We start from the raw sequence: 26,256 nt of genomic DNA, 5'->3' as shown, positions 1-26,256 counted from the left end.
ACTCTCTGGCAGACTTGGATTTGGGGGCTGAGGAGGAATCCTTAGCTCCCTCAGAATTGGAGCCCCCTCCCCCTCAGGGTCAGGAGTCCATTTTATCTAGGGCCATGGAGGAGGTTGTGGCTCGTGCCATATCTAAAGGCATTTCCGATTGCATGGTGCAGTTAGCGGCCAAGTTGCCCTCTGTGGTGCCCAAGACAGCTGTCAGCCAGGCCAAGGTCCCCAAAGCTCCCGAAGCTAGGGCACCATCCCCCACCCCAATGGGGTTTAGTGAGGTGTCGGACCTAGAGGAGGCTGAAATAGAGGTTCCGGTTCTATCTGATGATGAGAACCCCACCCCTGAACAGGCCACCGGCTCAGGGCTGTTTAATCCAGCCATGTTTAGGGCCCTTCTTACCAAGGCCCGGGCAGCGGGGCTCCAGATGGGTCTTCCGGCCCCCGAGGCCAAACCTGCGTCTGACCCAGTCACGGGCATAACCATAGGTCGCCAGGATCCTGGGGCAGACCTATTTAAGGAAGTGCCTCCACCCTTGGACCTAGTTCCAGCTCCTCAATTATTTATAGATATTATCCAATGGCAATGGGCCCAGCCGGGGACAATGGCCAATCCAAGTGGGACGGACAGAAAACTGTTCACCATGGAGGCCCCACTGGAGGAGCTCCTAAAGCTTCCCCAAGTGGACGACCCTATCATGTCCCTCACCCTTCCCGCGGAATTACTAGAAGGACTTAAGGCGGAGGACAAGAGGGCGGAATCCGCGGCCCTTAAGACTCACCAGGCTACAGCCTGGGCCATGCGCGCCTCTGCCAGCTCTTATTTTGGCAGGGAGCCCTCTTCTGACTCCGCAAATTGTGGGCTGGGCTTCCGGCAGGGAACTCCAGAACTAGGCAGGACATCACAAAAATTATTGCCTCCGTGGAGTACTCAGCCGACGCGTCCCTTGTGGCCACGAAATTTTCCTCCAGGGCTCCGCCACTGGCAGGCTGACGTGAAGGCGAAATGGATGGTGGCTTCTGTGCCATTCAAAGGGGGTAAGCTTTTTGGGGAGACCTTGGATCCATTTCTAACCGAGACCAAGGACAAGCATAAAGTGCTCCCCCCAGTCACTAAGAAACAGGAACTGAAGGGCTAGCCCTTCCGTAAGAATTTCTTTTGGAATAACGAGCCCTCCACTTCCCCAGTCGTGCCTACGGTCCCCCTCAGGATCGCTCCCAGGATAGGTCCTCATTTAGGGACAGAGGAAAACAGCAGGGGTTCCGCAAGCCTTTCCGAGGGGGCTATTCCAACAAGCCCTTTAGGAAATCCAAGTGACCATCACAGGGCTCCCCCCATAGGCGGCCGCCTCCAGCTCTATGCTGCCCAGTGGGAGGAGACCACGATGGACAGTTGGGTCAGGAACACGATCCACCACGGGTTGACCCTGGAGTTCCTGTCCTTTCCCCTGAGAACCTTCCTCAGTTGCCCCGTCCCCAGGTCCACCCACAAGCTCCAACTCATGAGGGCGGAGATAGAACACCTCCTGGAGATAGCGGCCATAGAGGAGGTCCCCAGGGGTCAAGAAGGCAAGGGGTACTATTCCATCCTCTTCCTGGTCCCCAAGACATCGGGGGGGGGGGTGAGGGCGATCCTGGACCTCAAGAAGCTGAACAAACATCAGGCGTACAAGTGCTTCAAGATGCAGACCATCCTGGGCTGCGTCAGACGGGGCGATCTGCTGACTTCGATCGACCTGAAAGAAGCGTACCTGCATGTTCCGATCCACCTGGTGCATCGCAAGTTCTTGAGGTTCCAGTTTGCTATCGCCATTACCAGTACAAGTCCCTCCCCTTCGGTCTTTCATCAGCCCCGCGGACTTTCACCAAGCTGCTGGCTGCCGTGGCTGCACGGCTCTGGTCTCTTCCCGTGAGATTGGAATGCTACCTGGACGACATCCTTATCCACTCGTCCAGGGGGCAAGCCCAGGCAGACCTGACCACCACCATCAAGGTCCTGCAGCGTCACGGGTTCTCCGTCAACCTGGCCAAGAGCCACCTGGACCCTACCTGCAGAATCCAGCATCTCGGGATGATCATCGACTCCAAGACTTGCCAAGTCTTCCTCACCCAGGAAAGAGTGGACAGCATCTGGGCCCTGGTGAGGAGCATCCTCTTGACTGGGTCCGCATTGGTCCTCTCTCTCGCAGCTGATGGGGAAGCTGGTGTCTTGCATCTCGGTGGTCCCGTGGGCGCGGTTGCACATGCGGGAATTGCAGTGGTTCCTTCTCCCTCTCCAAAGGAGCAAGGCCAGCAACTCTAGACACGTAATCCGGGTCCCCCCGAAGATCCTCCGACCCCTCCGGTGGTGGCTGTCGGATGCCCTCCTCAAGGGCAGTCACTTCAGGGAACTGGAGCGACTGATTATCACCACAGACGCCAGCCTCTTCAGCTGGGGCGCTCACCTGGGGACCTCGGTGATCCAGGACAGGTGGTCACAGGCGGAGCTCGCCCACAACATCAACCAGCTGGAGCTCCGGGCCGCAAAACTCGCCCTACGCCACTTCCTCGATCAGGTCAGGGGCCGCGATGTACTGATTCTGACAGACAACATCGCCGCCAAAGCCTACATCAACCACCACCAGGATGCGGTCTCTGGCCCTGATGTCAGAAACAGAGGCCCTGGGTCGCTGGGCGGAGAGACATCTGGCATCAATTCGAGCAGACCACATCTCCGGCGTGGACAACGTGACGGCGGACTGGCTCAGCAGGACCACCATCCAGAACTCGGAATGGCGGCTGCACCCAAGACTGTTCTGCCAGCTGTCCCAGAGGTTTGGCCACCCGGTGGTTGACCTGTTCGCCTCGCCAGCTAACACGCACCTTCCCCGGTACTTCACCAGGTTTCACTGCCCCGGGGCGGAGGGCAAGGACGCCTTAAGGTCCTGCTGGCCTCCGGGTCGACTGTACGCTTTCCCTCTTCCTCTGATTCCACATGTCATCCGGAAGATAATGGAGGAGGGGGTGGAAGTGCTTCTGGTTGCTCCTCACTGGCCAAGGAGGACTTGGTTCGCCGACCTGCTCAGCTTGTCGGTGTCCCGGCCGTGGCGCATACCTCAGGAGCAAATCTCCCTCAGCCAGGGGGCCGTTCAACATCCGGAGCCCCAGTGGCTGCAGTTGGCCGTCTGGCACTTGAGGGGGACCTCCTGAGGCTTCATCGCCTTTCCGACCGAGTCATCCAGACAATTCAAGCCTCTAGACGACCTTCCACCATCAGAATCTATGAGGCAACTTGGTCGGCCCTTTCCCGTTGGTGCCTCAACCATCAGATAGTGGCCTCATCCGCGACCATCCTGCAGGTCCTCGAATTTCTGCAGGACGGTTTGGACAAAGAGCTAGCGCCAAACACACTCCATAGACAGGTGGTGCCCTGAGCATCATTCTGTCATCTGACACTCAGCTACCGCTTTCCAGGTAAAGGGTTTCCTAAAGGGGGCGTCCAAACTCTGTCCGCCTCCCATTCATAGGTACCCTACCTGGGACTTCACTGTCATACTGCAGGCGCTTGCTGCGCCACCATTCGAACCTTTGCGGACAGTGGGCCTGCGCCACCTGACTCTTAAGACTGCCTTTCTGGTCGCCATCTCCTCAGCCCGCAGGATATTGGAGTTGGCCGCCTTGTCAGTTAGAGGCGACCTCTGCATCTTCCACTCTGATAGGGTCATCTTAAGACTGGCTCCTGCCTTCGTCCTGAAGATTAACACCGTCTTCCATAGGGCGCAGGAGGTGATACTTCCGGATTTTTGTCCTTGCCCCAGGAACCAGAGAGAAGTGACATGGCACAAGTTGGATGTGCTGCAGGCGGTGCGCATCTACATCAAGCGGACCGCTCCTTTCCGTAAGTCAGAAGCTTTATTTGTTTCCTTCCAGCTGGCTTCATGGGAAAGAAAGTCACATCCTCTACCATCGGACGCTGGCTCATAGCAAGCATCAAGATATCTTATGAGACTCAGGCCAGACCGGTTCCTCCGCGTATCACAGCACATTCTACGAGGAGCGCAGCGACTTCGGCCGCCTGGGCTACTCAAGCACCAATTGAAGAAATTTGCCGTGCTGCGACGTGATCTGGTCCGTCTCCATTCATCCGTAACTACAGACTTGACACTTTCGCCTCCGCTGAGGCGTCATTTGGGAGAAGAGTCTTGCAGAGAGTCGTGGCAAGCACCGCAGCCCCGGACAGTTCTTCTTCCCTCCCGACTTCGACATAGCTTTGGCATGTCCCATGCTTGGACACTCCAAGCAGCGCCTAGGAGAAAGACCATTGGCTTACCTGAATCGTTGTTCTCTCGACATTGCGGAGTGTCCAAACCCACCATTGAGGTGGGGCCACGAGGTGTGTTGTTAGCACCTTCATGTCTTGGACTTGGACTCTGACTGGTTCGAGTCATGGGCTATTGGTCTTCTTCATTTTTTGAAACTGAGTCTCTGAGGCAACCAAGAGGTGGAGCTACAATCAAATTTAAACTCAGTTCCTTGGGCAGCAAGCTGAAGTTAAGCCCGTGCTTGGACACTGCGCAGCGCCGAGAGAACGACCATTCAGGTAAGCCAATGGTCTATCTCAGTCAAGTAGTCTGCCAATTTCTTCATTCACTTGATTCAGTCTACTCATTCTGAGTACATTTTACTTCTGCACAAAGTTGGACCTGCCAAGTTTTTCACTCATATAATTTAATCTACATATTCAGACACAGTTTAACATAGTGTATTCTGCCTTTCAGTGCCAACTCGGATCAGAGTAAAATGTAAAAGCATAAACCCTTTAATAGACTATTTTCTCCCTTTCCTCTCCTCTCATTCTCCATCTTAGGGCTTTCTAGTCTTTAACACTCCATAATTGCAATTAGAGGCTTTAAAGGACATGGTACAAATCAAATGCAAACAAGAATAATCTCTTTGCAGTGATAGTATAGCTTCTTCAGTATATACATATAATTATGTTTATGGACACTGAATTGAAACTTGAAGCAAGTTGTTGCATTTTTATGTAAGTTATTTGCAACAGAAAAATACTTGCAATATTTTTCTTCATTTTATAATTCTACAGTTTAAGTTAAAATATATTTATTTAGAATAAGGGACCCCAATAGCTCATTGGTTAAAGAACAGTTCTCCAGTTGTCAGCTGGAGAACTGACAGCCTGTGTTTAAGACCTAAGCACCACGCAACAGTGTGAGCTCCTGTTACTTTCCCCAGCTCCTACCCACCGAGGAGTTTCAAAGCATACAAATACAAGTAGATAAATAGGTATCAATGTAGTGGGAAGGTAACCGTGTTCCATTCACCTTTCAGAGGTGGGTTGATCCCGGTTTGGCCTGGATCAGCCAAACCACTAGTAGCGGTGGCAGGAGACTCTGTCCACCCGCCCGGACACTTATGCGCATGTGTGGGAGCATGCCTGAGCCAGTAGTAAAAAAATTGGCAACCCACCACTGGCACCTTTGGTGTATAGTCATGCTGGCTACATAACCATGGAAGCGTCTTCAGACAACACTGTCCCTCTCTGCTAGGAAGCAGAAATGAATAGAGGCCCTTATTATAAATAAGTATATTTTAGCTTAAGCTGTAGAACCATAAAACTATTAAAATTCTTTAGGGGAAACCTTTACTTCTACTTTATTTATAATACTTATTTCTTTTTATTTTATTTTTCATTTTATTTTTGTTTGTTTCATCTTAGATTGTTTAGTATTTCAAATAAAGATGATCCAGCTATTTGTGTGGATATTATATTTATGCATTATAGTCATATTATATGTGAAGCGGAAAAGGGCAAGGGTGACAGGTATAATAAATAGCCTTCTTTAAAAAAAACCTTGTCTGTTTCAGATCCAAATAGCAGCATATCCCTATTTAAAAAAAATAAATTTAGTTAGGATTAATTGTAATTTGAAACTTAGAAACACATTCAAAGAAATAAATACTATTTTTAAAAAAGCTGTTTCCACATTGCTATTACCAAGGTTGTTAGGAAATTTCAGTTCAATATACTTAACTGATACTATCACTTATTTTGCATCTATGGTGTCATTGATTCTACATGAATTCATTGATTCTACAATTTAGCCTTACAAACAATAAGGAGGAAAGTTAGGTTGAGAAGCCAATGGATTTTTTTTTCATTAGTTGTCCTTAAGATCTGAATTGGATAGCTTTAAAATAATGGTTGATTTTAAGGGTTTTTTTTGTTATAAAGTAATGCCCTTGAGATCAATTCAATTTAGCAATGATTATTTTACTGAGGCCCCAATATAGACCTTTGCCTCCTAAAATTGAATGTGAAATTATTATTCTACATTGCAGTGAATTACAGAATGGATATCAAATAAATATGTACTTAGCCAGACTGACTCTTAAAGAGAAAGTGCCAAGTATACTTGGCAATGGTCTTTTTTTCATGGGATTTTGTAGACACAATTATCTTTAAAGTAGCTTTAAAATATAAAGTCAGATGAGAACCATGAAAATACTGGGTCATATTAATAAATTAAAAGAGCTAGTCCTTGACTTACAACCACAATTGAGTCCCAAATTTCTGTTTCTAAACAAAACACTTAAGTGAATTTTGCTCTATTTTATGACCTTTGTTACCAGAGTAAAGTAAATCACTGCTGTTGCTAAGTTAATATCACAGTTGTTAAGTGAATGCAGCTTCTCCACTAACTTTGCTTGTCAGGTTGCAAAATGTGATCATATGACTCCAGGACACTGAAACCATCATAAATAGGAACCTGTTGCCAAACATCTGAATTTTGATCACATGATTATGGAAATGTTGCAATGGTGAAAGTGTGAAAATGATCATAAATAATTTTTTCACTGTTGTGATTTGAATTTATGCTTTTTTCCCCTCAGGATCAAGTAATGCTTGATTAAGACTGTGGTTGGACATGGTACTTACCAGAGTCCTACTACTTATTGGGGGGAGGGGAATAAATGCTGCAAAATAGTTTGTTCCATGTTACAAACGTGTTGGTGGAATTGTCAATTTCTGAGATTTTCTTTAGGCTTGGGTAATGAGTTGGGTTTTTCTGTTTTTTTAAATCTGTGTTACATCCATTCCAGAGTTTATATTCTTGTGTTTCCCACTTTAAACTGGATGCAAACCACACTGTTGGTTTTAGCAATTGTTCTATCAGATTGAAAGGGAATCTTCAAGCCCCAAAACATTGTGTGTGGGCTGCATGAAATTGGAGATACATTTTATTTAAATGTTAATTTATGGCTCTTCCCTGTTTTCCATAATATCTTGTCTTTGGCACTGCAGTGAGGAAACTGAAATTCAGTTTTTAATAATCTGGGATTGCTATACCTGAATTCGGAAATGGTTTAGGTCATTGATTTTTTTAATGGATTAATAAAAATAAGCTAAATTTTATGAATATGACTTTTCCAAATACTATGAATAAATGTAATCATAGATTCAAGTTCGGACATACTACTAAATACACAGTTTCAAAATAAAATATCATAGTTACAAAGAAGAATACATAAATGAAGTGCCATTATATAACATTTTAAGTAAAGCAGTTCAATTCAGTATCATGTAATTCATATATAATCTGCATCATACATTGTTTAATTATAGCTTAAAAATACTAGTTCAGATGTATTTTTCCAGTTTAACATTTTTATTGGGTTATAAAATAAGATACAAAATATGAAAATAAATAGAAAAACGGTGGGGAGGAAAAGGGGGAAGAGAGTGTGGGAGGATAAGAAATAAAGAAAAAGAAACATTGACTTCTGATTTCTCTGTTGCAGTAAAATAAGTCATTAACATAAAATCACGACTTTGTTTTTTCATAATAATATGAACAAGCCATTTCTATAAAGTTCTATCAATCTAATCGGTAAAAAACAAAATCAAAGTTTCCATGTGGAGACCACTTCTGAACTTAAATAAAAAGTACTATATTCTTTTCTTTAATCAAAATAGTCAATTCTCCTGTGTGCTGCTTGGAGAGTCCAAGCTTGGGTTAAATTACTCTGGTTGCCTGAGGTAATCTTTTTCCTTAACCATGCCTCCTTAATGCCAGATTTTTTCCTCAGTCTGGCACGTTAAGGACTATTTTTGTGAGCTCCAGCTTCTAGTTTTAATAAAGGCTTGGACTCTCCTTTCTCAGCAGTTTTTCTGTGTTCGTTTCCTTTGTTATTGTCTAACTTTTTGGATTTTCCTGTTTATTTCCTGATTTCTATGAATTTTAATTTGTCTCTCCCTTCGGACTTTCAATTGAGGTAGGAGCGGATGTGGGGGGTGCTCCACCTGCTGTGCCGCTTGCGGACGGTGGCAGAGATCCTCCTAGGGATTGTTACCTCCCAGAGGGGCAGCGGAGCTATCAGCGGCTGCCGGGAGTTGTCAGAGTTTTCTGGACTTTTTGATTGCCGCCAAGCCATGGAGACATTTTTGGCTGCTTTTAAAAGTCGTGGCCGCCATTTTCTCCTCGCCCACCCCCACACCAGAGTGGTGGCCATTTTGAAGGCTTGTTTTCACACACTTTCGAAGCTTGCCTTCCCGCTCATCTGTTTCCACGCAGATTGCCGCCAAGTGGCCAGCTGACATTTTTTGGGGCTCCAGCACGGTTGCTGCCACTCACCTTTTCATTGTCGGGCAATGCTGGTGTCTTTGGCCGCCTTACTGTCATACACCAGCACAGAGACAGGTTTATTTCATTTTTACCCCTCTCTGAGTGATCTGCCAAGCAGCGCAACCTCCCCGATTTGTGATCCCTTGGGCTCTTCTTCCCTAAATTGACTGAAGGCTCTAGCTGTAGCGAGAGGCCTCCGCAATGACCATCACCTGCTGACTGACATCTTTGGCAGCTTTGACTCCTTGTGAACAGCTTGAGATGGCTGAAGCCTCTGATTCGGCAGATCTGGATCAGCCAGGCCCATCTACCTGCTGTCACGGTAGACCAGGTTCCCCCCAAGTCCCTAGTCAGGCCAAGGCCACAAGCAATGACAAGAAGACTAGACAGGGTAGGGTGGCAAAAAAAGGGCAGTCATCTCTACCAATCATCTACAGCTGCGGATAGGGATCAGAACGTCAGCAATGGGCTCTCGAAAAGCAATTCAAGAAGGCCCAGTGCCAGGCAAGGAAGGCCAACCCACAGGCCACTGCATGGATTGAGTCGGTCCTTCCTCCCTCCCATTGGGGACCCCATGCGGGTCATTGAGGAGAAGGTAGAGTGTCAGGATTTGTCTCCTGACATTTCCCTGGTGGATCCCGGTTCCCCTGCACCTTCCTCTGTATCCGAACCTGACCTAATGGACATGGCAAAGCTCATGGGGGGGGGGAAGCCTATTCTTCCAGATCCAAGGGCAGGGATAGGCCCAGAGAAGATCAGGGCCCCAAACTGTCCACCCAAATGCAAGCAGTTATTGATCGTGCCATCCCCCAGGGCATAACCAAGGGGCTCCAGAAGAGGGATCAGGTCTCAGATAAACTGGCCCCATCTAGATCCAGGAAGGAAGGGTCTGGCGCTAGCTGCATCCTTCTCTGGAATCTTCTGTGGTCAGTGAGGTCTCTTCTTGGGAGGACCCAGAGCAGGAGCAGCAGGAGCTTTTGGAGGACGAAGACCTTCCTCTAGATGCCCCTGCCTTCTCCAGGCTCTTCAAGCCTACTCTATTTAAATCCATCTTGCACAAGGCAAAGGCCATTACCCAGGGTTCCACCACAAATCCGCGAAGCCGTTATCCGCGGAGACATAAGCGCGAAGACTAATTCGCGCCGTTCAAAGCACTAAGGAAAAACGCGACCCTACCACGATGACATAATCGCGGAGGGCAAATCCGCGCATTCCCAAGCACTCAGTACCCTAAACCTAACCCTAAACCTAACCCTAACCCTAACCCTAAACCTAAACCTAACCCTAAAACAAACCCCTAAACTTAATCCTAACCCTTACCTTAATTGAAATCGGCTTTCTGCCGTGGCGCCGTTTTAAAGCACCCTTCTGTTGCCGCCCTGTTGTCGCAGCGGTGATGACGCGCGGTGATGACGTCACGGCTTTAGCGATGCGCTTATGTCTCCGCAGATAAGGGCTTTGTGGTTTTGTCGTGCCACGATTACCCAGTTGGGTACTAAACCCCAAGCAGGCCAGAGTTCCTTGGACTTGACCGCCTACAACCCCAATGATAGTCTGTTTAAGATGCAAGCCCCTCCGCAGGAAGTTATTCCCAGTCTCTTCATGTTCAGTGGCAGTAGATCCAGCTTGATTCCCTCGCCATGCCCAGTGGAGGGGACAAGAAGCTATATTCTGTGGAGTCTAGAGGAGGTTTTGGCCTTACCCTCGGTAGACCCCCCCAATAGCAGCTCTTACTTCCAACTCTGTTCTGCCAGCAGACTTAATGGAGGGTCTCACGGTGGAAGATAAGGCTTGCAACAAAACACATCAAGCGGCAGCCTGGGCCCTTAAGGCTTCTTCTGCCGCCTCTTTCTTTAATAGGGCCTCTATTATTTGGTTACAGTCTAAACTTCTGGCAGGTAATGCACGTCTTCATCAGGACATGACCAAAATCATAGCAGCAGTTAGTTCTCGGCCGACGCCTCGCTTAACACGGCGACATTTGCTTCCATGGTGCTAGCATCTAATGTAACATCTAGGCACCTTCTTTGGCTTTGCCACTGGCAGGCCAATATGAAATCAAAGTGGAAGTTCACCTCCGCTCACTTCAAAGGGACCAAACTGTTTGGTGAAGCCTTAGACCCTGTCCTAGTTGAATCTAAGGATAAGTGGAAGGTGCTTCCTACCCTAAGTAAAAAGCAGGATCACAAATCCACTCCCTATTTTAGAAGGCAGTCCTTTCATGCGAACGATTCCTCATTCAACCCCTCCACATTCCACTGACTGTTCACTCAATCATCTGACAGGTCCCAGGACAAGCAGTCCTTTCGATACAGGGGTAGGCAATAATTCAACTACTGTAGACCCAATCGCAGTGGGGCCTCTCACAGGCCATTCCGCAAAACCAAGTGACCATCAGGGAGCACCTCCCATCAGGGGATGACTCCAACTTTTCATCTCCCAAAGGGAACAGGCCACGAAGAATTCCTGGATCTTACAAACTGTGAGGGAATGACTCTCCCTGGAGTTCATTTCTCATCCCCCAAGGAACTTCATCCGCTGCCCCACCCTCTCTTGTCTAATCAAGAGAGAGCTCATGTGTCAGGAGATCCATCACCTCCTGGAGATCAATGCTATAGAGCAGGTACCATCCAATCAGGAGCAGAAGGGATTTTATTCAATTCTTTTCCTGGTACCGAAGAGCTCAGGAGGGTGGAGGGAAATACTGGATCTGAAGAACCTCAATTACCATCTCGCATACAGGAGGTTCAAAATGCAATCTCTGCAAACCATCTTAGCACGGATTCGTCAGGGGGACCTCCTCATGTCCATAGACTTGAAGGAGGCATATCTGCACATTCCATTTCGGCCACAACATTGAAGGTTCCGGTGGTTCTTCTACACAAGCCAACATTATCAGTACAGGGCCTTACCATTAGGCCTGTCGTCGGCCACCAGGACCTTCACCAACATTCTTTCAATCATTGCAGCTCACCTCAGGGGTAGACCCGTAAGGCTTCAGTGTTACCTGGACGACATCTTGATTCAGTAGTCGTCAAAGAAACAAGTCTTGCAAGATCTCCAGGTTACCATGAGGTTCCTTCAGAACCATAGGTTCTCCGTGAACTTGGAGAAAAGTCACCTCACACCAACCACCAGGCTGTTCCACCTAGGGGCGGTGACCGACACCTCAATCTGCAAGGTGTTTCTGTCCCAGGACAGGATAGACAGCCTAGGCACCCTAGTTCTGAAGGTTCAGGTCCCTGTGCTGCTCCTCTCGCAGTTATTAGAGAAAATGATCTTGTGCAACTCGGTAGTTCCGTGGGCACAGCTCCACTTGCAGGAATTGCAGTGGTTCCTCTTGCCTCCTCAGAGAGCCAAGAGAAGCAACTCCACAACGAAGGTCTGACTTCACTGAGGGTGAAGAGGTCCCTTAGGTGGCGGCAATCATCGGCCATGCTAAAAGGACACCTCTTCAAAGAGCCAACATGAGTACTCATTACAACGGACACCAGCCTATTCAGCTGGGGCACCCACATGGGTCAACACGTGACACAAGGCAGGTGGTGTCCAGCCAAAGCAGCTTGCAACATCAACTGGCTAGAGCTGAGGGCAGCGAGACTTGCCTTACGTCACTTCCAGCAGGACATTCTACACCAAGATGTGCTATTGATGACAGACAATGTGGCCACCAAGGCACACGTAAACTGCCAGAGTGGCACGAGATCCAGGAAGCTCATGGCGGAAGCAGAGGCTCTGGGCAAGGTAGGTGGAGCATCACATCAAATCCATCCGAGCCGATCACATCTTGGGAGTGGACAACACCCAGGCAGACTGGTTGAGCAGGACCACCATGGACAATGCAGAATGGCACCTGCACCCGGTCCTGTTCCGCCAGTTGTCCCACAGATTCAGCACTCCCATGATCGACCTGTTTGCCACCCAGGAGAACATCCAGCTACATCACTTCTCCCGCTTTCAATTGCTCCAGGCGGAGGGGACTGATACCCTTAGCTGGCCTCAGGGACTTTTGTATGCTTTTCCACCTCTTCCTCTTCTACCGCAAGTGGTCGCAAAATCATCGCGGAGGGGGCGGAGGTGCTTCTGGTGGTTCCTCACTGGCCCCGGAGTTCCTGGTACGCTGACGTCATCAGCCTCTCAGTGTGCAGCCCGTGGCAAATCTTTCAGTGTCAGGTCCTCCTCAGCCAGGGGGCCATCGTCCACCTGGACCCTCAGTGGCTCCAGTTGACCATCTGGCACCTGAGGAGGGATGACCTCTCGGACAAGGTGATATGTACTGTTCAGGTGACCCTCAACGACCAGAATTTATGACTCCACTTGGGCCACCTTTGCCAGGTGGTGTGACACCTGCCATATTGATCCAATCATAGCGCCAGTTTCTTGCATATTCCCCGCATACTTTCTGCAGGAGGGCCTCGATAGGCGGCTAGCTCCCAACACCCTCTGTCGCCAGGTCGCTGCACTATCCACTGTTTGGTCAGGAGATTCAGCCCAGCCTCTCAGCAGACTACTGAAGGTCCGGTGTTTCCTCAAGGGTGCCTCCAACCTGCACTCCCCGGTGGTCCACTGGTACCCGACCTGGCAGTTGTTGTTGGTTCTACAGGCTCTAACTTCAGCTCCCTTTGAACCACTTTGAGCTGCCTCCCTCCGACACCTCATGCTTAAGACGATTTTTCTCATTGCTATAACATTTGCGAGGAGAATATCGGAGCTAGCGGTCCTGTCTGTTCAAGAGGAACTATGGACTATACATCTGGACAGAGTTGTGCTTCGTCTGGACCTGGCCTTCATCCCCAAAATTAACACATGGTTTCACAGGGCACAGGAAGTAATTTTACCAAATTTTTGTCTGCGCCCCAGACACCCGAGAGATTTTGAAAACATTTTTATTTCTAGCATTACATTAGTTGTAGTCTTTTTTCTTTTCTATACTGAATGTACAATATATTTCCTCACTTTTTTCAGCAATCATCATCTTAGATGCATTTCCCCCATCTACAGCCTCTTTCACTTCATCATTCTACCAAGCATTCTTTTTCATATTTCCCATCTAACTCCCCAGATTTTTGTGGCACTTTGTAACACAATTCTTTTCACTGTGATTCAAGCAACTTTATATCGTCTTTCCTTTCAGCCATTTTCCATTAATTCTTTGGGGAAATTAATGTATTTTAAGACCTTTGTCGTATAGGACTCATATTTTTTTTCTTTTTTGCTGCCAGTGTACTTTCATTCTTTATTGTATGTTCTCTCTTATTTTTCTTTTAGGTTCATTTTTCCCCAAGATCTACTCTTAACACTACAAAACAATGGTCCATCTCTCGTTCAGAACATCTTGTTACTGTTACTCATATATCCTTCACTAATTTTTTCAATCTCTCATCATAAACAGTCCAGTCAGCCGTGCTTTTAGACTTTTATTCCTGTACTGTCTGTACACATGAATGAATGTATGCTTAAACCATATATTTGAAACAAGCAGGTCTTTTCTTAAGTAGATTTTCACTAAGCAATCATTCTCATTCATTTCTGGATATTTGAATGAGAACACGCTACATTTCCCCCCAATACTTTGCTGGTGCATTTACTGTTAGTCTTCACTGGAGCAATAGCTAACCACTGGATTCCTAATTTCATATGAATTTATAGCAAAGTGACACCAGGAAAAAAAAAATCAGGTCCAGTCATGTGATACCTTGACCGTTAACCTCAACAAATTGCAATCTTAATTATGAGCCAATTATGATTGTAAGATGAGGATATCTTTATGGTTTTAGTGAGTCAAGGTTTTCACATAGTCATTTCTAATAAGATTGAGAATATATTGTATAGATTTGTGTTTTGGTGCCACTTGTAGCATCCGTTCTAATGCTAAAGACAACCCAGTTCAGTTTTGACACATGTTGTTCATTTTGCCACAAGCACAACTGAAGTCCAGTGTTACTTCTCTCCTCCTCCTCCTCCTCCTCCTCCTCCTCCTCCTCCTCCTCCTCCTCCTCCTCCTCCTCCTCCTCCTTCATTGTTTCAGTAGCCAGGAGAGCACAGTGCTATTGCAGAGTAGTTGTTTGGTTTGCTAAGGTACCAGCCCTGTTATAGGAAACACTTACATGTTTTCCAAGGTGCGCCATAGGAGGGTGAGCTTCGCATCAGAGAGAAAGACGAGTCCCTCTTCCTGCAGTGTCACTCAAATCCCGCTCCCTTCTTAACTGCCTTCTAGCAGGCACCACAACCAGGAAAGTTCAGAGCCATCAGAAATCTGTCTTCCTGCACAGAGTACAGCTCGTTTCCCCATCAAAATGGTACCTATTTTATCTACTTGCATAGAATGTGCTATGGAATGGCAAGGTGGGCAGAAGCTGAGGCAAGTAGTGAAAGCTCTCTTTCTCTCTCTCTCTCTCTCTCTTTCTCTTTCTCTCTCTCTCTCCCTCCCTCCCTCCCTCTTTCTCTCTCTCTCTAACACACACACGCACATTTTTTTAGTTTATTAATAACAGAAGGGTTATCAGATAATTTTGTGGACTCTATCGGTTTGTTACTTTGTAAGCATGGATTTGAAAAATATTCTATCTACTACTATAAAAACTGGCTTAATTTTTTACAACATCTATACCATCCTTTTAAATCAGTCTACAGTACATGGCATACTACCTAATAAGCAGCTGAGTGGGAAACTTTACTTATTTGACCAAGCCTAGATAAGTTCTCCTACTGTAGTATTTTGTTCATTGGGACCTATCTCAAAGATTCCTTACTCATTTGCTTTCTTGAAGACTTGGAATTATATCTGGATTTCACAGGGTTCAATCCTTGGTTTATAGTCTTAGAGTTCCTTAGATATCACTTGGCGATACTGCTTTAGTATATTTTGGATGTGCATGGGATTTGTCTTGGAACTGGGCAGTGAGTTTTTGCCTAAAGCCTCTATGCTGTTACTCTGTTCTTAAGGTTTTCGTCAGCTATGATTTCAAGAAGATTAAGGTCGAAGTACGTTTTGAACTCTTAAGAAAACTGGAGAAGTAGTAGCAGGTGTTTTCGTATGTGAATGGCCTCATGAGGCATTACGATTATCAGACCAAGCAGGAGTGAAACTTAAATAATCTCTTCTGGTCCCGAGTTTAGAAAGTGGTATCAGTATTCTGTTTTTCCTGATACAACAGCTCATCCAGAAACAGAATTAGAAGAGCATCAAATAATGCTTCACATTTTTCTAGTGTCTCTGCGGAAAATTAGTAACGTGCATATTTAAATACAGTGTATTTAATACAGTGTATTTTTGGTCTGCACTCAATTTTAGAAATCTATTAGTTCTACCTGTGTGAACATGTAAACACACATGTATGATGTTCTTCAAGGCCTCTCTTTATGGTCATGTTTGAACCCTCTGATTAACAATACTGGTATTTTTTTATCAGATTTATCCTTACCAGGCCCAGAAGTGTGGGTAAATAATTTTAATCACATTTTATGCACAATGCTGGATCTTTTGCAGCAAATCTTTTATGAATCAGAATATCCCACCCCCATCCCCTTGTAATCTAGGATTTCAGTTTTTAGCTAGATTTAACTAATAGTCCCAAAACAACATGGAGAGGTAGATACATGCATGAAGAATAAAAGGATTATGTGAATTTAATATACACCTTAAAAAAATATATTTCAGTGTCTCATTTCCTTCCCCCTGGCCTTTCACCTTTACAGTCACTAATCATTCTATAGTATCTTTATATCTGGCATGATTATATGTAACACAATTACTCTGCTCCCAGAGGAAACACATTCGAACTAGTGGTTCCTATAAACATTCCAATAAGTGTTTGTGTCAGTTGATCATTCTAATACTTAAACACTGTAAATCTTTTAAGTTGAGAAAGTAATGGTTATCTTCAGAATTGTTTTATAGAGTTAGCCATCAGAAATAGTCTGTGTTGAGAATTTGCTCAAAACTTTCCAGGGAAAGGTTCAACTGCTGATGTCTGAATGGCCATGTTATTACAAAACTAGTGTCTACACATTATGAAAAAAAATATTTAGATTATTTTGAGAGAACACATCTTTTAATATGACACAGAATCTATTCTCTTCCCATGATGATGGCACAACCATATTTAGTATTAGCAAGACACAGATATTTAGTTTTACTTTATTGCCACATGTCAACATGATGGTGATGAGGTATAATTATTTTCACTGTTGACTGAAACACAATTCCATTGTTTCTCTCTTTCAAAATTGTCTCTTTCAGTATGAAACTTGATCTGCAATCATTGCAGATGCTTTGCTGTTCAGTAGTGGGAAGAGCATCTCACTTTCAATATAGTTCTCAAAACACTTTAAATTGTATGTTTTATACCTGTCTTTTTCCATTTTTCATACACATTCCCACAGTGAGCAGATTTTGTTTTTGAGATGCAGTGGTAGAGTGAGTAATTTTATTTTTCATAAGAAAATTTGGGGCAATTTCCAAATGACATCTGTACAGATATATTTTTAACTGCTCAAGACAGACTTCCAATGACCTTTCTGTTCTGTTAACATACACTTGGTAGGCTGAGTAATCCTTGGGTACTTTGAAGATTGAAACATCCTAGGCTTTGACAGCTATAGAATTGGGTTGCTCTGCCAATTTCAGACTAGAAGTGCAATTTTATTTCAGATAATATTAGTAGAACCTAAGAACAAGTTTCAAGACTGTGTTATTAAGACTTAATAGTGTGAAACATTTTATAAAATGTATGAAAAAAATTAAAATTCTTCAGAACTTCTTAATTATGACAATAAATTATTATTTTAATAATCAAAATAATATTTAATAGAATATTCTGACATTTTTTGTTTTATTAAAACAGTTTGGATATTGTTCAGTAACTGTTTAGTAATTACCCTGAAGCTTTAGACACATCTCCAGATGATATTTTCCAACATATGTATGTGAAGATGAGGAATTAATTTAATTTAATTTAATTTATTAGATTTATAGGCCGCCCAATCCCGGAGGACTCCGGGCGGCTTACACAGAACAAGAAAGAAAAACAAACAAAATAAAATAAAAATTCTCCAACACGCATACATTCAAATTAGGGCTGGACCCTACCTAATAAGGTCAACAGTCCCAGGCCTGCCGGAACAGCCAGGTTTTAACAGCTTTTCTGAAGGCCATGAGGGTGGGCGAGGTCCGGACCTCTGGGGGTAGTTGATTCCACAGGGTCGGAGCAGCCACAGAGAAGGCCCTCCTCCGAGGCCCCGCCAGCCGACACTGTCCGGCTGACGGTGTCCTAAAGAGGCCCACCCTGTGAGATCTTATCAGCCGTTGGGAGGTATGCGGCAGTAGGCGGTCTTGCAAATACGCTGGTCCTGAGCCATGTAGGGCTTTAAAGGTAATGACCAACACCTTGAATTGTGTCTGGAGACCAATTGGCAGCCAGTTCAGCTCGCGGAGGATAGGTGTAATATGGATGTATCTCGGTACACCCAATATCGCTCGCGCGGCTGCATTCTGGACTAGCTGTAGTCTCCGAACGCCTTTCGGGTAGCCCCATGTAGAGTGCATTGCAATAATCCAGCCTTGAGGTGACAAGGGCGTGACAAGGAAGTATTAGAATATTCAACCTTGAAACATCCAAATAGCTTTTTCATATTTTGAATAGACAAATATCTCATAAGAAGACTATTATTATTGTTGTTGTTATTTACTCTAGTCATTAAACATGAAATTCAATCAACTGAACATTTAAAAATGTGTCACAAATATTATTGACTGGTACTGATGGTTGATACAGATTGCGGCCAGCATCCTAGGTATCGACTAAGTATCAGTATCATCATCATCATCATCATCATCATCATCATCATCATTTCTTTTATTTATTAAACATGAAACTCCATCAACTGAACATTCAAAAACACATCACAAATATCATTGACTGGTGCTAATGGTCAATAAGGTTTGCTGCCAGCGTCCTAGGTATCAACCAAGTATCTTCTTAAATTATGTGATGTTCCCAGTAGCACAGTTTTTTGCAGTTCTGCTAGTGTTATTGCAGGAAGCTGCAATTTCTTGATGTGTTTTGTAAAATTCTTGGGCATCATCCTCATCATTATTATTATTACAGCCTTACCATTGGCAGAGGCAATCCAGGAGTATATCACAATGATTAGTTGTGAATGCCAGCTAAAACTGGGGTGTCAGCTAAAACTGGGGTGTTGCCATATTTAATCTTTTTCATGTTTTGTTTTATTAAGGTTGATAAAGAATTTGTATGGTCTTTATGGAAACGTCTCCAGGTTGCAAACCCAGATGTTACTCAAGCAATCAGTTTGGTTGTGGAAAGGTAAGTAGGGAGATTTTTTAAATTATGCATTTCATGTTCCACTATATGTAAAAGTAACCTTTAGCAATGCTATTCCTGAAATTAAGATATAATTTCCTAAGATATATTCTAGAAATCTGGAAATAGAAAATAGTTAAGTAGAGAGCTATATTTTCTAATTAATTCAAACATTTAACACATTTTACTTATTGAAGTAGTCTAAGCCAGGGGTCCCCAACCTTTCGGACCTCAGGAACCACTAATTTCATAATTTTAAATCCCGCAGACCACTAATATAATCTGCCTAATCACTGTCTGGGTGGGCATGGCTAGGTGGGCGTGACTGGGTGGACGATGTCACTCACATCAAGAGGTGCCTTGCCAGCCTCTACTTGCCTCTCCTCTGCTAGCCACTCCTCGCCTTCTTAGCTCCTGGGCTCCTTAGGACCCCAACAGGAAGCAGTTGCTGGAACTAAGCAGCCACCACGAGAAAGAGTTGGCAAAAAAAGCTCAGTTCAAATTGGATCTGACCGAGAAGGAAGCTCAGCAGAAGCACCTCACTGAGGACTACAAGCATAGGCTTTCCAAGCAGAGAAAGACCTGCGGGATTGCAAGGCCAGGTGCCGGCATCTGGAGGCGCAGCAGGCTGAGATGGTCAGCCAGTTCTAGGCCATGATGCAGTCCCACTGGAATACTGGTTCTTTGCCACCAGCAGTGCTTCCCTCCAGCCTTTTCCCAAAGCCCCACAAACTTTGTGGGGTTTATCACACATATCTGGCCCAAGGGCCGTAGTTTGAGGACATAGGCATAGTGCAAACTGATTTAGTGCAATATAAAAAATGCAAATAATTTTTCTGCGGACCACCAACATTTTCTCACAGAACACCAGTTGGTGACTGCTGGTCTAAGCCATCCAGTTTAAAAAAATCATAGTAAATTTAGTTTATATAAAAAAAACTAGTCTGGTATGTTTTAGTGTAAATGGACATAGAGATACAAATGTCAGTAGAATGACACTGCTTTCCTGGTAGACTTCTATGTTGGCAGAAAATTATGTTGGTGTAGATTTTTCCTTGGCTATGTTCCATCTGTGAAGGGGAGGTTTATCAGGATTTGGCACATATCTTCATTCAAAGCCACATGGCTTTCTTAATACAGCCATCCTATAACTGTTTTAACTATGACAATTTCAAGTCGGGGACTTGTTATATCTTATTTCTCCCATGATGAAAAGAAAGAAGAAAGTCTGCCTTCTGTTTTCTACTCTACCCAGAATTAAAATTTCAAACACTAGATATGGGTAATCATTCTGCAAGAACATCTTCAGGCTTTCTTTCTCTTCCTGCATATACGTGGGACACAACTGCGGCTATATTGTCTTGTTAGTTGATGCATATATGAATTAAAATTATATAAAGTAAGCAGTAGTTCTACAAATACCTTTTACATTTATTTTTAGATAAGTAGATGATACATATCTTTACCTGAGTAGGCATCTTCTAAAAATAACTTTGTTACATCTTATGGGACAGGCAGATGTAACTGGGGAGAGGGAAATTTCCTTAACTTCCCCCATGTAGAGAGCTTGAGACTTGGTCCTTGGTCACTCTTACCGTCATAAAGTAGGCCTTAATAGCATTCTCACTCATATTTGGTCAAGTTCATCTTTTTTTTTAGATTAGTTTTATTAAAATTTCACAGGTCCATAAGTTTTTTCATATGACCATTAAGGTATTTTGAACTCCCCTGTCCCTTGTCTAATCGTTTTTTAGTATCATCTCTTCCTTTTTTTCTCTCAAGGTTATTCTCACTGCTATTTTATTACTTGAGAATGTATCTAGTAGCACTACTATTTTCAACTGGTTAAAGTTTTTTTTGCTGAGACATTTATATTTTAGCAAATGACTTATTCTTTAAGCAATGCAGTTATTTCATAATGCATAACTCCCAACATAAGTTTGGGGGATAAAGGCAGTCATAGATAAGATTTTATTTAGTGACAGGAGACTTGGTTCTAGAGCTTATGCACAAGGAGACATCTGTACATTTAAATCTGATGGCCAGCTCAGACTCAAAAGAGTCTGAGATGAAGGAAGCTTCACAGCATGGCCTGGAGAAATTCCAGCTTCAGGTTGAGTCTAGCAATGAGGTACATGAGACTGACATGGCTGAAGTACATTCAAGCCACTGGAGGCAGTAAAAGATGAGAAGCTGGATCCAGGATTGTTATGGTATGTGGGAATCATGCTGAGCAATTTCTTTGCTTTTATATAAAGAGTGAAAAGGGTAGCTTTGACAAAGAAATGGGAGTTCCATTACTCGGATAAAGACAGGTTTTGTGGTTCCTCCTGGGGCAATTCAGGAATAGGCACAAGATCCTGATCAAACACTACTTTGAAAAGGGTCAATCCTGTACTGCTATTATGGAATTATTATACGCTAACTCTGCATAAGGCAAGAGGTCAGCCCAATTATCTTGCTGATAATTGACATAGCACCTAAGATACTGCTCTAGATCAGAGTTAACATGTTCACAAGCTCCATTTTTATGCGGATGGTGGGAGGAGCTTAGACCTTGGGGAGAGCCTATCAACTTTAGGAACTCTCTCCAAAAGTGGGAGGTGAATTGGACCCCCCTGCGTAACCTATACACATGTAGGGTAAACAGTTTAGCAAGTGTTTTTACATATGGAATCTTGGAGCAGGGCACAAAATGCACTTGTTTGAAGAACAAGTCTGTAATCACCCAAATGATGGTATTTCCAATACTCTTGGAAGCTTGACAAAGTCCATCGATATCTCCTTCCAAGGGACACCAGGTCTGGTGACATTTTGGAGTAGTCCTTGAGGTTTACCTGGTGGCCTCTTTACTGCAGCACAAACAGGACAATTAGCAATGTAGGATTCTATGTCTTTTTTCAGATAGAGCCACCAAAACTCTTTTAACCAAATGTAAGGTTTTTAAGAAACCAAAATGTCCAGCTGCTTTTGAATCATGGGCCTGTTGGAGGACAACACTTTTTAAACTAGCAGGCTTAGCCTGACTTACATCATAGTAAATACAGGCAAGACATATGTGCAAGACCCAGCTTAGTGTAGTGGTTAAAGTATCAGGCTACAAACTGGGAGACCATGAATTCTAGACCCAGGTTCAACCCAAAGCCAGCTGGGTGACCTTGGACCAGTCACTCACTCTCAGCCCTAGGATGCAGGCAATGGCAAACCATTTCTGAAATCTTGTCAAGAAAACTGCAGGGATTTGCCCAGGCAGTCTCCAGGAGTCAATACGGACTTGAAGGCAAAGTACATTGCCAGATGGCACAGGTTCCAAAGAGTATAGTTCTTATAGACAACAAGCTCAGGGGGCAAGCTGTCTGTGCCAACATATACTGTAGATCAGACTAAGAAATCAACTCCACATTACTTCTAAGAATGGCTACGGTAATTTGAATGGCTATGGTAATTTGAATCACTGGTGGGATATGACCGATATGCCCTGGTATGGATGTACTGGTGCCTGCTGGGAGAAACAGGTATCGTTCCGGTACTGTGCTCAGGAGGGCCCACCCACCCGCCCACCATCTTTACATGTATTTGAACCGATCAGGGCTTCCGCACACGCGCATGGAGCATATGGCACCTGCGCGACACTCCAGTGAACAGCTGGAGCATCACGGGCAGTAAGTACACATGTGCACGCTGCATGCGAGCATGTGGTGGATGCCCAGCCTCGTTGCACCGGGATCTGGAACCCACCACTAATTTGAATCCTGCAAATTTGATTATGTTTATAGTATCCTTCTTTTCTTATGTTCACTTGAATTAGAGGGACTTTATCTGAGAATGTCCTTAATGCTTTCACTATTTAGGCTTAAGCAATATTTTCATCCTAATGTCCTTGGTAATGGAACTCCCATTACCACTGTCAGGCGTGCCTCATTCAGTGTCCAAGAAAAAAAAAACCCAACTCCATTTAATTAGAGAAAAGATTCTTTTACTGGATGTGAAATGAAAATAGTGAAAGTGAAGCAAGATCTGAAACAAAAAAGTGTGGACTTGTACATATCAAACGTTTACCCAAATCCCTCCCCCCCAGTTACCCCAACCCAATGTCCAATCTCCAGCTCCCAAAGATGTCATGTGGGATGCATCTTCATGTGGCCTCATTCATTTGGTATGCAGAGACAGTTGGCCTTGACCAAACCAAAACACGAGCCATCAGCATGCGCAGAAGATGGTGAGAACAAAACTCCCTTCTTGACATATCTCCACCTACACTTTTCCCCTCCCAAATTCCATGAGCCCCCACCCTCCCTGTTACTATGGCAGCCGATAGCAAGCATGCAAGGTAGAGGCTGACACTCTGCGATTATTTCTCATTGTGTATGTGCATGTCTGGTCTGGGATAGGTCATAACCTGCACTGCCCAGTCATGCAACTGGAATCATGTGAGTCCTTAGTGCTAGCCTCTGGGGCAGTGTTTCTCAACTATGGCAACTTAAGATATGCAGACTTTGTTACCAAGGTTGAGAAACACTGTTCTGGGTTGAGCCTAACTGGATGTGATATTCTAATTATAAATTTCTACTTTTTCCTTTTGAGTTGCTTTCTTTAACATAAACATTAAAGACATATTGTATACTCAGGTAAGCCAAGAATTTTTGGTATTAATATGAACGTAAATATTGGGTTCAGCTTATCCATGGATAAACTTAACCATGCATATGTGCAGAAATACTTTTAAAAAGTATTTCCTAATGTAGTTCAAGTAAGCTTACCTATGGGTAAGCAGACCCTAATTTTTTTAACCAAAATACCATGAAATATGTGGCTAGGCCACATATTTGGTATATGTATATATATGTACACTTTCTGTTGTGTACATTTCTGAATTGCCTAGGAGAAATTTTTAGTCTAAGCAGGTTTTAGGAAAGACAGATGAACAATAGATCAGTGTGCTCTTTTACAGTTTCTAGCATGTTTATACCTGTCCCCTTTACTTTGCCTTTTTTAAAATTTAAATCAACCTTTGACACTATTCCGAAGGAAAAGACTTTAATGGAAATTGTTTCATCCCTTTTTAGATCACAGGTTATTTTGCCTAATTATGATGTTGCAAAAAATAATTATGCAAGTTAGGTGTGGTAGCAGATATCTCAATGGAGAATGCTTACTGCAAGATAGAATCCATCCCCCTAAACTGAATAATAGGCAGCTGCCTGTGTTTCTCTATGTAGATGACATAGCTACTCTTCTTCCAATTTGGATTGGCTTCAGAAGAAATCTACCAGCTCTTATATATTACTCTAGAGAAAAAGAGCTTACAAATTTTGTTGTTTCCCAAAGTATTGAGATGCCACAAATATCAATGGAGATAACATCTTAGACAGATTTCATCTTCCAAGTATTTTGGTGTAGTATTCCAGTACTTAGAAATCTGGTGTGAACAAATTTAATCTATTTTTGATAAAATTAATAACTGCACAAATGCCATATTAAGCTTCTTTCAAACCAAAGATGGCAAGAATCTATATGTTGCGATAAAGTTAAATCCTTAAAGCTAAACCCATTTCTAAGATGTTGTTTGATCCTCACATATTATATGTGGATACAAACATTTAACAAACTTAGATTTCTAAGAGAGCTGTTTGAAGTAGCTTGCTACATTTGTTTAGAAACCATCACAAGACAGTATGAATGGCACACAAATCTAATAAATAAAATAAAAATAATAAAATAAAATGATCCCTATCGAATCCAGAATAGGCTCACTATTTCTGGCTCAATTGTTTAGCAATTTCTTTTTTTAGCAGTTGCCACAGTCCTTTTTGATAAATTTTCTTCTTCCTGGAAAGCTATAGTGCACGGATATCAAACTCGATCGCATCAAGTGACATATCACGATGTATTGCAATGCTTTTTGCTTTGGCGGAGCTGGAGTGGGTGTGGCCTGCACATGACACATCTGGCCCATTGGCCGACAGTTTGATGCCCCTGTTGTAATGGATTTCTCAAGTAAAGTCATCCTGGCTACAGTGTTAGTCACTAGCAGAGATGAAATAGGTCCTTGATATTGGCAAAATATGAATAATTATTTTATGCCAGAAAATGATTTATTTAATATTTGTTCAACACACTGTAGACTCCCACTCCCGTCCCCAAATATAGAGGAAATATTTCTTTTAACTACTTTTGCTTTATGGAGGAAATTACTCTTTTAATCCTTAGGATGTCACTTGTATATAATTCAATGTACACCTTAATCCACTGATCATAAAAGTTGTGTAAGATTTTTAAATTAGTTTTAGAATTCTATTAGTTTTTATCTAAGTATTCTACTGTTTGCATCTGTAGCATTATAGTGAACTACATCTTTTCTTTGTATTGGTTTTATATATTTTTTTAGTTTGAACTTTGTAACTTTTGTATTGCAAATATGATGTTAAGGGAAATGGAAAAGCAAAGAAGAAATATACGCCACTATATATAATGCCTGGACTGATATATAAGTTGACAGTTAAAAACTCTGTCCCAGTAGTACTCTTAATTGTTTATTAATGTAAATATGCAGCGCTAAGAAACTTTAAAGAGAAATATTTGATGAATACAGTCACTTAGTATAATCATGTTGTTAAATCAATTAATGCTGCAATGCACTTTTATTTGCAGTACTTTTAAAGTATCTTTTTATCTGAGAGATTATAATTAAGGTGTGGTACTTGAGAATCTTTTGGGAACATACACCTTTGTACTGGTTTGATGTCAGGCTCCTTAATATCACACAAAGAAAAGTAACTTTTCCTATTCAGAATACTTTTATGTTCCCAGACTGGGACTGAATTGCCCTAAAAATTTCAAAACGAAACAGGATCATTATTGCGTGTAATGTTATTCGTGAGATACACCGAACAGATCTCACTTTTCAGCATTCACTGCTGAAGCTACATTCTTTGGCTTAATTTTCAGATACAAACAAAAAATATCTTTAGTGTGCAAATAAGAAAAGCCTTTGGGAATATGCTAAACCCTCTAGGTATTTTTAAACAAGCCACTATATATCCGGCTCGTATACTTTCCAACTACTTTAAATACCATTGATCTTTGAATTATGTAACAAACAGAACAGTATTCTGTTTTTACCTCATTTGCCTTTGAAACTTTTTTCAACAGTTAAGCACAAATAAATATTTAATAATTCTGAACACTTTTATTTAGCAATAAAAAAGCTGGAGACATTTCTGTAATACAACTATTGCTTCTAGAAGACAAGACCTAACAACATACATATTTGAAATTAACTTCACCATTTGGGAAATCCTCTCAGATGCCTAATT

General features: G+C 43.4%; 1 protein-coding gene across 3 annotated transcripts in view; it reads left to right on the top strand.

Annotated features, from left to right (window-relative positions):
- CNTLN (centlein) overlaps positions 1–26,256 on the top strand; it is a 218,812-nt gene that overhangs the window by 7,842 nt on the left and 184,714 nt on the right. For 2 of the 3 annotated variants that reach the window (XM_032214335.1, XM_032214333.1), the window contains exon 2: positions 18,855–18,943. In XM_032214335.1, coding sequence (XP_032070226.1) covers positions 18,855–18,943 — 89 coding nt within the window. Of the gene's footprint in view, positions 1–18,854; positions 18,944–26,256 lie in introns of those variants that run through there. The other variant, XM_032214336.1, reaches the window with a different exon arrangement.

The sequence above is a fragment of the Thamnophis elegans genome, chromosome 3 (assembly GCF_009769535.1).
Source record: "Thamnophis elegans isolate rThaEle1 chromosome 3, rThaEle1.pri, whole genome shotgun sequence".
NCBI lineage: Eukaryota > Metazoa > Chordata > Lepidosauria > Squamata > Colubridae > Thamnophis > Thamnophis elegans.
Note: the sequence above shows the minus strand (reverse complement) of the source record. Positions and strands in the feature narration are given on the sequence as shown.